This window comes from Limulus polyphemus, unplaced genomic scaffold (assembly GCF_000517525.1).
Source record: "Limulus polyphemus unplaced genomic scaffold, Limulus_polyphemus-2.1.2 Scaffold6872, whole genome shotgun sequence".
NCBI classification, from domain to species: domain Eukaryota; kingdom Metazoa; phylum Arthropoda; class Merostomata; order Xiphosura; family Limulidae; genus Limulus; species Limulus polyphemus.
Genome location: NW_013672482.1, coordinates 22,904 through 37,178, shown reverse-complemented (window position 1 = coordinate 37,178; position 14,275 = coordinate 22,904). Strand labels below are relative to the sequence as shown.

General features: G+C 35.3%; 1 protein-coding gene across 7 annotated transcripts in view; it reads left to right on the top strand.

Moving 5' to 3' along the window:
- The window catches only part of LOC106474145 (myotubularin-related protein DDB_G0290005-like), a 28,250-nt gene that overhangs the window by 4,822 nt on the left and 9,153 nt on the right, over window positions 1-14,275 (top strand). For all 7 annotated transcript variants that reach the window (XM_022402513.1, XM_022402510.1, XM_022402511.1 and 4 more), the window contains exons 2-3: window positions 4,447-4,616; window positions 5,471-5,659. In XM_022402513.1, the coding sequence (XP_022258221.1) occupies window positions 4,513-4,616; window positions 5,471-5,659 (293 nt within the window). In that variant the 5' untranslated portion in view covers window positions 4,447-4,512. The remainder of the gene's footprint in view (window positions 1-4,446; window positions 4,617-5,470; window positions 5,660-14,275) is intronic.

Genomic DNA, 14,275 nt, shown 5'->3' with positions numbered 1-14,275 from the left:
GGGATATACACATTGAGGTTACTCCCCACGCTTCCTTGACTTCCTCACGAGTAGTTATTGTTGAGAGAGACTCGAAGTCTATCCTTGAGTCAGAGATCCTTGCTGGTTTCTCCAGCCAAGGAGTTTCAACAGTTTGAAGGATCTCCACTCGTCAAGATGGTATTATGGTGCTGACCTCAGTTCTTATTTTGAAGTTTTCATCACCACATCCACCTGCCATTGTTAAGGTCGGTTATTTGAACTGTAAGGTATGGCCCTATATTCCCAACCCTCTTCGATGTTTTCAGCGCCAGTGGTTTGGTCATTCAAAGACATCTTGTTGTGGTTTTGTGACGTGTGCTTGTTGTGGTGGCACTTAATCAGTTAGCTTTAGGGAAGTAAAAATAAAAGATAAGAGTATAAAGTTTTACTGAAAAAAAATGCTGATATTCATTTAGGAGGTTCTGATGATTATGTAAATAAAATATGAAACTGTAAGATGAAAAGATGTACTTTTTATTGTTAGCATGAAAATCACTTTTCAGAGGCTCAGTAAATGCATCATAAATTCACAGACAAATATTTAATAGAAATACTTTATAATAAAATCAGACTTTTTTTTTTCGTATAACAGACCTGTAATGTTTAATAAACGCTTTCTAGGTTTTCTGAAGATACACTTAGAGAATTCAGAGTTATAGTATGTATAGTTTCATGATTACGTGATGGTTACAAGGTTGGTTATCCATTATCTGAGCATATCTCTTATAGTGAAACTCTAATCAATAACTTGTACGTAAGTGTCACAAAGCCCTTTTGGTTTTGTTACGTCTTGCAATCAATAAACTGTCCTAACTTTAGATAATTAAATTGTAATCATATAGTGTATTGCATACATGCTACCTTACAATACCACCTAATAGCTCAGAAAGCAAGAGTCAGAATGCCATATGAGTTGAGTTTTCAAACTCATCTTCAGATGTGTAAGCCATTGATGTACTAGGTAATACATCAACTAATATCAGTTGTCTTAGCTTTATGGTAATCAATTGCATACATTGTATGCTGAACATCACTTAATAGCTTGTAAAGTAAAGTTTGCTACTTCCTTTTAACCAGTGGTCCTACAGTCAGTGGCTATACTCTCTCTGTATGATCAGGTTTAATCTCATTCGTACTGATCAGGTGGTGCCTTAACCAACCATCAGACCTGTTTCTTATATCTAACATATCTAAATCTAGAACATTATCATCTTGTTTCTCATGACCAACTGGACAAGTACTCTCAACTCTTTCATTCTTATCCAATTTCTTGATTGAGTTAAACACTAAATCAATTGGAGCCAGCATTAGACAATTCATTCTCTCTCTCTCAATCTGTTTATTCCAAACAGTGGCCCATCTTAAATGTTAAGGAAGTGGCCCCAACCTTGTTTGGCTGTACCCATAAATTTGTGGCACGAATATGCTTAGCCCTACACAAAGGGATCTGTGAGCCTTTTGCCCACAGACTGAGTTACCACCAAACTGAAATACCCTAAGCATCAGGAGTATAGTGTTGTAGGCATATTTGGGAACTCTAAAACTCTGATAAATAATAGGCCTTTTTTCAGCAGGGCAGAATGAGGAACGCAGCTTATTCATTGGATCTACACGACCCCGGGCTTCACTGTGATCCATATTTGTTTTGGCAGTATTTCTTCCAGCATGGAAGGCTCACCACTGCCCTGTGGTTCATTTAATTCTCTGTTCAGTGTTTGCCATTAAACCTGATGGTGAGATAGCTCTTGTTGGTGAGAAGCATGTACCAACAGCACTTCCAGTCTGTTGTATATTTTTGAGTGATTCTGACCAGAGCTGGGATTGGGTTACTATAGTTGACAAAGGCCTAGAAGTCCTATATGGAACACACCATTCAGTCTCGGACTCACCAGACACCATACTACCCCAACAACACTCAATCATACGTGCTTCCCTTGCACTGAGGTTAATCCTCAAGCAAGGAACTCTATCAACCTTTCTGGATGCTTTATATTTTAGCAGTTCTCATTCCTCAGTCTGCAACAGCAACAAGAAAAAAATCTTGGAGCTTTGCAACATCAATGAAAGTCCAAAGTTTCGGAAAGGACTTCACCTAGACCCAACAGCGTTTTGTATAACTGCTCAGTGACCAACTTCTTCTGGCTCATAATTCCTTCAAACTGTGGAAAATGTTATTTTCTCATGCACAAAGCCTTTTTTTAACCTTACAATACCCACATGAACAGAAAGCTCCATGATAAGATATCTTGTAGTTATGTCACCAAAATCTCTTTTTTAATTAATAATTAAATTATATGCACATAAGAGTGTTTTGATTGGTTAATAAAGCATATTAATACATGTTTATATTAATTTTTTTGTATTGGGTGGAATGTATATCCAGGTAAAACCAAATTAACTTAAAAGCAATGGGATATGTCTTCAGAATAGCAGGAGATTTGATCAGGATGCCCATTATGAAATAATGTTAAATCTCCAAATAACTATGTCTGAGAATGAAAGAAATAAGGAGACTAGACAAAAAGTAAAATATGAAAATGAACAATGAACTATTAATGTTTATTGTAATATACTTAACACAAACAATACGAGTGCTTGCTTGTTTGAAATGATGGACTATTGCTTTTATTGGCTCTTCCTTCAAACTGCTTTCTCTTCAAGATTGTGTACCAGACTGTTTAAATCCAATGTTCTGTATTTAACAAGAAACTATTGCTACCCACATGACTGGCCATTATCATTAAAACATAGATTTGGCCACAACCTTGAGATACAGCCTGAACTACTATTGAAGGTTACTCTTGTTGATGTCCTTGCACAATTTGCAGTATTACAGTAAGCAGTCCCCTTCCCTCCCCCACAGACAGATCATGTCTTATCTTCAGGCAGTAACAAAGGGAGAAATGCAAATGGGTCAAGATGAACTTAATGGCCTTCTCAACTATGTGTTGTGTGAAACCTGTTGGAACTACACAGAATAAAGAATAATTTCAGAATAAATACTCTAGTAATACAAAGGAATAAAAATACATGGTTTATTTATATACCACACATTTGTATTGAGGATGTTAAGGTGTTACAGAATGACTTGGATAAACTGGACATATATTTGGTAAATAACTATTAATTGTAGCAAGCTCAAGATAATGAAATTCGATTATCATAATTTGGATCCCACATTTAATATAGATGGGAACAAACTCTCTAGCATGCTTGGTTGCTAGTAGTAAATCGATTAGACTTTTAGAGTGTATCTATAGATATTGATTACAAGTCAAAAGAGATTGTTATTTCACTAATCTCCATAAATATCTCTAATAAGGATTCACTTAGAATACTGTATACAGTTTTGGCCTCCTTAATGTAAGTGAGCATATTGACTTACTGGAAAGAATTTAGAAGTGGGGTACTAGGATGATTCTAGGGATGTAAATGTTATCTTACATGGATAGTTTAAGATCTATTAACTTATTTTCTCTTGAGAAATGAAGTGTAAGAGGTGATCTTATTGGAGCTTATAAGATTATTTAGGAGATCATTAGGATAAAAGCTTTTGGTTTCTCTGTATTATATTCTAAATATAATAGGGTGGGAGGACAAAAGTTTCAGAAAAGACAGGTTTGTCATTAGTTAAGATAGTTTTGTTTTTTAACAGAATAACTGACTTATGGAATGGCTTACCATTGACAAGGGCAGAGGCCAGTGCTTTACATCAGTTTAAGAGGAAAATCAATGATTTCATGAAAAGTAAAGGCTGGGTTTAAATGTTTACTTTTCCCGATGGTGGGTGTGCAAAGACAGCCTTGAAGGGCCCAATGATTTTTGTTGCACATACGTTTTATTATGCTATGTTAACAGTTCAGTTTTGTGTGCAATGTTTTTAGATTGCTCTTTATCTGTTTAAAATGTATGTTACTATGTTATCATTTTTCTGGTTTTTGTTTAGTAAAGCAGCTTACATAAATACAAATATTTTAGTTCAGAGATTATTCTGGGTAATGACTGTTTTTTGTGGTATTCAGTACTTTAAAGCATTTTCTTGTTTTTGCTTTAGAGTAACCTTGATAGATTCAGTGGCCATCTCATCATCTTGCTCTTTCTTACCCGATTATGTATAGCATTGTCACAAGGACACATGAAACTTTTGTCCAAACAAATAATACCATTTGAAACAGAATTACTACATTATTAGTAACTAGACATTTCCTTTGCAAGCTAAGTGTAGTACTTTTGGAATTGTTTTAGTCAAGTGAGTAGATGTTTTTAAAAAAATTGTAATCAGTAATAAAATATATAAACTAACATGAGATTGCAAACTAAACTTTTAGTTAAAAGAAACCACATCATATAAAGTTGTATAAATATCTTAAAACAAATTTTGCATAAAAATAGTGCATTTAATTTGTACTTTACTTTATAATGTAGGATGAGGAATTCTTGACTACAACAATGTAGAGTTAAGTAAGAAGAAATGATGACAGAGAAGATAACATGAATGATGACAATGTATTTGACACCTTATCAGCAACAAGAGAAAATGATAGCAGACTCTTAATACCAGAAGACAAGAAGAATAATAAAAGAAAAGCATTCAGGTGTTAAAATATGTTGTGTGTCTGTTTACTTTTATTCTGTATGAGATATATCAGTCATACAAAGTTGGTCATAAATCTTCACACATTTCTACAATTTCATTGCTCAATATGGGTTTTGCGTGTGAAATAGACTAGTTTAGCCAATTAAACCTTTGTTATTCTTTAATCATTTTAATCAACCCCTTAGAAACATTTCTTGAAGAATATGTTCTAGCTGAAAATTTGTGGCTTGAAGTTTCTTTTAGATTTGACATTTACTTAAAATAATTTGATATTGAAATGTAATATAGAAATCAAAGTTAGTTTATTGTTGGGTGGCTTTCCGAGTGTGTACACATGTGTTTTTTAAAATCATCCACAAACTTGTGTTATATTTTGTACTCTAAAAATTTTAATCTACTCAGAAGTAGTTATTATACTTAAAGATTGAATATTATTCAACTTAAAGAAGGAATAGTGTAATGACATCTGTTCTGTTTTATTTTTCTTTGGTTAAGTTTTTAACTTTCTTTAATTGTAGTCTTATAACAAACTCAGTTCTAACTTTGATTAAAAGACTTAGTTATGACAAACGTTTTTTTCTTCCAAAGCCTCAGATGAATTAGTGATATAAAGCATAATTAGCTTCTAAGTTCAGAAATTAGTTTGTGTATTATATATATATATATATAAATACTTTAATGGAAATTAAACTTTTAGCTTTGTTTTTGCATTTTAATCATTAACTTTATCACTTTGTGAAAACTGATTGTGATTAGTAGAAAAATAGGTGATTAGTAAAATCCAAACAGAGATTTTTATTTTTCCAAAGTTAATGATTTTTCTTTTAAATATTGTGCAACTTATTTCATTAGACCCCGTCGTGTTCTGAGTATTTCACCATGCTGCACTCCCAGTTTAGCTGTTACAAACTGGAATGGTCGATCAAACGTGGGAGTTTTTCACAGTTATTCAGCAGAAGAAACAAGTGAAAATGAGGCAGAGTGTATGGATACAATTCTTCCAGTAAACACTTATACAGAATGTAAAAATTCATTCTTTACGTAAGTAGAAACTTTCATCATAAATATAATAATAATGATAACTGAAGTTTATTTTTAATATTTGCAAATTACAGAATAATTAACTGTATAACTTAAAACAAATTTGGATTTCAATTTTTGCTTTCACAATACAGTTTTATATAACTTGGTTTAAAAGAACTTTCAGTCATATTATTGCAAAAGCAACAACATTGTTTTGACAAAAGCAGTTTGCTAAATTGCTAGTGATAATAAATTGATTTTAAATTCTGATGCTATTTATTTTTGTAATTATATTTTTGCAATGGTCAAGTGCTTGAAATATAAATAAAAGGTTCTGTAGAGAAACTCCAATACAGTACCTTCCCTCATAATAGTTTTTCTTGACTTGTGCTGCCCTCTATATTCACAAGTTTTATTTGCCACCAACCTTGATGCTCTCATCTACCCTCACATAATTTCTTGTGGCATAGCTTCACTGTATCATGCAAATGAGTATGTGAAAACCCTCCAACTGATTCCCTCTATACTCTAGAACACTATCATCACTTCTCAATTTGGCATTCCAATGTGCAGTCATACTGAATTTTTGCTCTCTACTTACAATTCTCATGTGTTTTGATAACTCATAGTTTCTTTTCATTTATTTGCTGCTTACTTAGTATTTGTGGAATATTTTTCTTTTTTAATTTCTGCATAATGAACTCTCACTTTAATGTTACTACAACAACTTCTGTTATGGATCTCACCACCATTGATATACTACCACTTACTACTTGTGACTTCAGGCTCCACGTTTTCTTCGGATGAGGTTTTGGCCCTGGTGCTTTATGAGTTGAAAACTATCTTGCGGCCTGCTGCATATCTGGAACTTTGGCAGGATCTCCTGTTTTCGGGGAATTTGTCCCAACAAAGAGGATTTGGACATCCTTTGCTGCACCATCCCCTCTGGATTTCCCTTGTTCTTCATTGGCTTTTTTGTTTGAACATGATTTCTCAGGTATGTAACCTGTTGTCTCTTAACCCTGTGTTTTATGATTCCTCACCCTCCCTCCTTCATTCTACACCATCATCGGACTATTTGGTTCCCCACTTTCCTGATATTCATGTACATCCTGAATGGTTTCTTGTTTAATTGTGTTTGGATGCCAACATTTTTCTGACTCCTAGCACCTATGCCTGGGTTTATCATAAGTTGGAACTTCTGTTTTTAGGATTTTAGATTCTCAGGCATTGTAACATCTGAGACTCAGACTTCACTAGGGTTTTTCCCAGCTTACTTGTCCTGTCTCACCCTCACCATTATCCTCTGTTATCTCTCTTCAATCCACCTTCTTTCCGAGGCTATCCACTGTTCTCCTGAGGAGTTTTTGGTGGATACAGTTACCCAACTCTTTTTTTCCATGTTGGTGCACTTATCTTCCTCAGCCTTATCCCTTCATACATGGCTCCTTTGTTGTTGGAATCTCCTTCACAAGGATGCCATCTTGTCTCATGTGCATCTATCTGCTTCCTATTTTCAAGACCTCTGTCTGGCCCCCTTTTTTACAACAGTCTGTTTTTGGGGATCTTTCAGATATTTTGGAGTTTTGGGTTGAGGCTGCAAGTTAATATTCCTCCCTTGTTTCTCATCCTTCCCAGACCTCTCCTACCCCTGTTCCTGTGTCTTGCTCCCCTGCATCCTCCCCACTACTGGTGCCACCTTCCTGGGTTTCTGCAGTGAATTGCAAAATTGCTCATTGTCATGTTTTCTGATGCCAGTTTTGTCGGTGATTATTCCGTGGGTTCCGGCACTGTGGGGGCACGATTAGCCAGATTTGCTCACTTGTAGAACCCATTCCTCCTTTGTTGTCTGATGGTAATCAGCAGTCAGGGGGTACAATCTTGATGGAGTCTGTCCGTGATCTGATTCGGGGCAAGATGGAGTCCTTTATGTGACCTAGGGGTCTCACCCCTTGGGGTTCAGAGTCAGCTTTTCATCATGAACCTGAATATACTGGAGAAAATTTAGACCCACTGTTTCCTGCTTCTTCTTTCACTACGAATGCCTCCACTGAGGGCTCATCTGATCAGCCACCTTCTGCCCCTTTTCTGCAGTTAGTGAAGTTTTGGGGAATAACCTCATTGCTTTCCAGTCTACCCCTACCTTGTTGTCAGATAGATCTTAGGGGGGTTCTTCCTCCTTCCCCTGATATTTCCATGCATGCAGGGAGGAGGTTTGCAATGCAATTACAAGTGGATATCAGATCAACATACCCTAGCTTATCATCATCAGAATGGTGTATATTTGTACACTCAATGGTTGGACCCATTATTGGATATATGGGGTTCCAGGTTAGAACCTGTTATCACTCTTAACAGATCTCAATTTTTACAGATTTGTTTGACTCTTACTACTGTATTGCAATTCTTCTCTTAACTTCACCTTTTGTCAGAAGCATATCAATGCTCTCCTCATCAATTTGATGACAAACTGGGACCTTTGCTGGTTACCACTATGTCTTGTTTGGCCTCTTCAGCATATCTGGATTCTCAGCAGAACATTGGTTATTGGACAGTGGTTGAATCTTCTCGACATCAACCTTTTGGATTTTGTTCCAGTTTATTGGGCCTTGGATCATTTTCTACCTTTAGTATGTGGCCATTTGGTCATGATTCTTTCTGACAATTTGACTGTTGTCTGTTGCATCAGTTGACAAGGGGGCACCCATTCCTAATTGCCTTGCTTTTAAACATTGGTTCTCCTCTTCTGGGGCCAGTCTCAGCAAGCTTGTTTTCTTGCTTGTCATATCCTAGGTACTCTGAATCTTGTAGTGGATTAGTTACTCATCCCAACAAGATTCTACCTTGATCCTCAATTGTTTCAGCGGTTATGCTCTCTGTGTGGTACTCCTGTTATAGATGCATTTGCCATCAATCTCAATACCAAACTGCCACTTTTCTGGTTTCCAGTTTCCACATCCTCTGACTTTAGCAGTGGGTGCCTTCAGTCAGGATTTGACCAATCTTTACCTTTATGCTTATCCTGCTATTTACCTTCTTCCTCATTTTCTTTCCCTTATATATACCATTCTGTGTCAAGTTCTTTTATTTGCTTCATTCTGGCCTGCTTAGCTGTGGTTTCTGATTCTGAACCTCCTTCAGTCTTCCCTCTTCCATACCTCATCCACTTTTCCAATCTCTTCTACATTAACCTCAGTCCACCTATTATATCCCACTGTCACCACACTCTGACTTTACACATAGATTTTGTCTGGTGCCTTGCAAGATGATCTAGACTATCCACATGGGTAGCCTCCCTTCTTTCTCACTCAGTCTGTCATTCTTCTTTAAGTGCTTACCAAAAAAATGGCGATTTTTCCAGAGTTGGTCTTTGTGCCATGGTTTTTCACATTTTCACCTAGTGTTTCCCACCTTTCTGATTTCTTTACATGTTATCAGTTTCCACCATTGCAGAATATAGAGCACCCTTGTGTAGTACTTTTCATTTCTCCTGCTTCCATTGAATTTTTCCTCTCTTGTCCATTCTCTCCTGTTTTGCTTCTTTCACCATCTCCTTGTCATCTGGCTATCACTTGCTGCCCATTCTTTAAACATAATTTTGACTCTGAAAGGGTGCATTCTTCCTTTCCTTTCCAGTAGCCCTTTCTCCTATCCAGGACCCTGCTGTTTGGCGAGTGGTGCAAGTCCAGGTATACTTAAATGTAAATCTGCACCATATGTCCATACAGGTCTATAACTCTTACTGAAGAAATGGAGTGTTCCACATGATTGCTGGAGGTTGACTTGTGGTATCTTGCTTCATAAATAAAACCCACACTAGACCATACCAACTCATGGACTGTCATGAGTGTCAGGATTGCTGTCCATCTGTCTGATACTAGTTAAATATACTGGGACCAGCATACTTTCCAAAATACAGTTTCTGTGGTCACCTGTAGCACTGTCTTATGGTGTTGTGTTCTTCCACATTCCCTACTGCATTGTTCCCCCTGCTTTCCCAGTGGAGTACTGTAGTCTTTGCCACTTACAAGTTCTTAGCTCCTGGGGTGGTGGACCATGGAGGCTTCCACAGAGATGAGAGTAGGGCAGTGGTGTTCTGTTGGTGTAGATGATGAGTACTCTCCTTCTACCATGGACCAGACAGAAGAAAAATTCCTGATGCTGCTGGTTTTGGACTGGACAAATCCACCATGTGTAGTTCACACCTTCAGCTGGCTTTTCTCTGCCATACTGCTGGGATGTCAGTTCCCAGGCAGTCTGGTGTTGGATTGGTGTGGAACCAGTCAACATAAGTCCTCACACATGTGGTTGATAGGAATCCTCCTAATGACAAATTTCCGATACTGTCTAGTTTTGAACTGGAGTTGACCCACCATTTTTACAATGCCCCTTGCTACCATGACCCGGCTTTTGGGTTCCCAGGAGGCCTGGGTTTGGTTGTGTACTGGGTATGCACAGATGTGCTCTGCCTGGGTTGTCAGAATGGAAGTTGTTTTTCCATTCTCCTTTGGGACCAGAAGACAAGTACCCAATGCTTCCTTGTTTTGGACTGGAGTTGATCCACCAAATAAATTCTGATGCACCCTAGCATTCCACACCCTCTGGTGTATTCAATCACAGATTGGATGAGCATCTTTTCTGACCAACTTAGCTTCACATATATCTTTACAACAGACAAAGAATATACTTGGTATATATGAGGTACGGTCTCCCATGGGTGTGACCATATACATTAAGGTATCACACTCCTTGGGTTCTCTTCAGGCACCTTCTGAAGAGTGCTCATTTTGGTAAATTTTGTACCAGTCCCTTCACTGTAGGATTCTAGTTATTATGTGAGAGAGATATGGTATCATATTGGAAGTTAAAATTTTCCTACATTGAAAATATATTTCCAGTAGATACTTACCTCCTCTCATACTTCCCACCTGCCCTTCCCACTTCTGGTGCATCTTTTATGCCTAATCTTGAAATGATGATAGTGCTCTACAGTATAGAGGGTGTCAGCTGCACTTGTAGGTATGTCACACTCCTATTGGTGGATGGTTGTTGCATGCTACAACACAGCTATACCATGAGAAATTATATCAGGGTAAGTGGGAGCATCAAGGCATTAGTGAGCAAAAATTGTGCATATAGAGGGCAGCACAAGTCAAGATAAGCTATTATGTGAGTGGAGGTATCTATCAGAAATACATTTTCAGTGTAGGAAAATGTTCACTTTTTCTATCCATCTAGGTTTCTTAGAATGTAATTGTGATTTAAATTAAATACAAGTAGGTTATTGAATAACTGGTACATATTTCAAACATATTGTTAGCAACTTATGTACAAACATTTCTCATCTGGCCATGGAGTTTTTTATTTTCAGTAGATATTGGTTTAACTATACTGGAATTGATACACCATGTTTGCATGGGTTTAACTATACTGTGGCATTCAAGGTTCATACCAAACACTTCAGAAAACAGGATTTTCAAATTATTTTGGTGCAAGTGAAGTATGTAGTTGGGTGTGACTAGAACAAAGATTAAGAAGCTTGTTTTAAAAAAAAAAGATAAGTAGGTTATGTATAAAGATTAACTGGAATAATGATGTCATACTTAATAAAGAGGTCAGTAAAAATTCTTTATGATATACAGAAGTAGAGAAATTACTAGTTTGTTCAGTTTTAATGATATCCAAAAAGGGAAGAAACAGTTTTCTTCAATTAGAGAAATGCACTAAATTTTGGGATGCTGTTAGTTTAAATACTAGGAATTTTGTATCATAATTAACGTAAAAAAATGTAAAACGTATCACTTGTTTTGGTTTTGTAAAAATGATTGGAAATTAGGTGAACAATTGTTTAATCATATGTGTTCATAGTGAAAGAGAAAAGTATTGTCTAAAGTTGATTCAAGGGGAAAAATCCATTATAACTCTATATGTTTGTTCATAAAAATTTTTTATTAAAGATAAAATTATTTGTCTTCTTAATAAAGATGTGATATTTGTGGAATTGTTTTGATGTGAAAGAAAGATATGAATCAATATGGGAAGATATGACTGGAAAATTATTTCTAAAAATTTTGTCCAGGGGAATATTTATATAGGGAGATTTGGTAGACTAGTAATAGCATATTAATTGGCTAAGAAGATTTTTGAAATTTCAGAACAACTGTGAAATAGTCTGTTGGTACATTCATTAGAAATCAAGGATTTAAGAATAATAAGAATCAACTTTCCAACTTTATAATTATAGATTCCATCAGATGAAAGAATAGGTGGAATTTGGATAGGCCATATTTGTTTAGCACAAAGTTACACAATGGCCTGTTTGTGCTCTGTTCACCTCAGGTATCAAAACCCAATTTTTGTGTTAAAAGCTCTCAGACTTACCAGGAGCCCTTAAAAAATGACCTAACCATTTATTTATAGAGATACTTGGTTGTAAACACATTTTTTATAAAATTTTTTAATTCTGTTTTAAGGATCAAAGGTCCATTTAATTTTTTTTTTCAATTTTGAAGAGTTTTTAAAGAGCTGATTGATTTTAGTAATGAAATTACTTTTCCAAAAATATCAGTATCATTTTCTTTGTTTAGCTATGTTACAATAATATACTTGTAGGTGAGGCAAGATAATAGGAATTTTATCTATTTTAAATTCTTACTGATATATATTAGTGTTTCAAATTTGTGTTAAGTTTAAATGTTTCATTGTATTGTTCATTTCATAATAAAATTGAAGCTTGAATTGTATAATATAACTTGTTTCATGTTTTATATGTGCATATTCTACTGCTGATTTGTTATTATTATTTTCTAAACTTTACATTTTCAAAAATTATTCAGATTTTTACTTCTTTTCTCTAAAATATTTTGGTGCTGCTTGTTGACAGGCTTCTTTAAATGTAAAAAAAATGTGTGACTCATGCAAATAAATTTTTTGTGTCCTAATCACTTTCTTTACTTTCATTACTAACATTTTAACAACTTACCAAATTTGACTAAATTGCTCATAAACACTCCCATTAAACAAAGGATATTACAGTGGCATAGGAAGCAGAGAGCCCATGCCCCCCACTTTTCAATATGTCCTAATAAAAGTGCATCAAAATTAGGAAAATTACCCTCAGGAAAAGCAGGAGAATACATAAAATTTAATCCAGAACCCAAGATCTTCCAGGGACCTATGAATAGCCTTGACCAAGGCCATAATAGGTACCCCTTTGGGGCAAGTTCTCTTGTTTCACTTGGTCATATAAACCTAGTGCCCCCACTTTTAATTTGCCTCCTACACTTCTGAGATTTGTTACATTGTTATAAACAACTGTTTTAAGCTAAAACTCCATATTTTAAAGCTGTAACATTTAGGAGTCAAAATAGGGATTTGTAGCTTGAAGAAATAATGTCAACACTATGTCTCAAACCTTAAATTTGATTGTTTACTTTTTTGTGATTGCATTTTCACTTTAAGCTACCTTTCTTGTTTCTAGAATTTTTTTTGAAGATCTGTATTCCCCCTTTTTAAATTGATCTTTAATAATCTTGTTGTTTACATCAAAGACAATGCACTTGTGCTAGGGGTGTCCAGGAGATAATCCTCTAGATGTTTTTTTTGTTTGTTTGTTTTAAGCTATTTATATGATCTTAAAAGGTCAAAATTTCAATCATTTCAAGTAGGTTTTGGCATGCTAATCAGAAGATTGCACAGTTTCAGTTCAAGTAAACTGTCAGTCATGTACAACAGTCAGGCTGATGGGCAAAAGTATTTCAGAATAGCATAAGAATTTAAAATATCAAGGGTATGTCATATTACAATGGTGAAATTGCTTAAAATATCAAAACATATTGCTTCTAGTATTGTATAATTACAATTTATTAATTAGAATATCATAGTATTAATTTTTTTTTTACTGTAAACTTAATTCAATAGTTGTTTTATTGTCTTTGTCTTCTTAATATTTTCAAGTATTTATATATATAATTTATCTTGTATAATTATCAATTCAAATTCAGCATTGTTTAATTATGATATAACTGGTTGTAATAGTGACTCACTTTGGGAGTGTAACTAGCTCTTTCCACTTGTTGTTTATATAGAAGTAGTTGGAAACATTAACTTCAAACTACAACAGGTGAATAAAGGTCGATACAATTTCCAAAAGGGAACATTACCCACCACCTAAAATCTTTTACCAAGAAAAATAGCTGAGAAATTGTCACAGCCCAATTCTTGTCTCTATTTTAAGCAGTAATAATAATTTTTGATTTGAAGTTTTTGTTTCAAACATACCAAAACTTTATATATTAATTTATTGTGAGTTCTGCAGTGAATTTAGAAGCCCTATGCCTAGCATTGTGACTCTTTGAGTAGTGCTGCACTAATTTGTCCATATAGGCCTTCACTTAAATTTTTGTAGGCACTAACTAATGGTTGCTAGTTATTTTTTTCCCTATTAGGAATGCCACCCTCTGACACAGCAGTAAGTCTGCAGAGTTAAAATGCTAGAAAACAGGTTTTGATACCTGGTGGGAACAGCTTTATGCTCACTGCAAACAAACAAACAAACCCACTAGGAACTTTGGGACTGCTACTAGAAACGTTATTCTTCTTAAAATTAGCAATTGATGTGTTCGAAGGAAAACG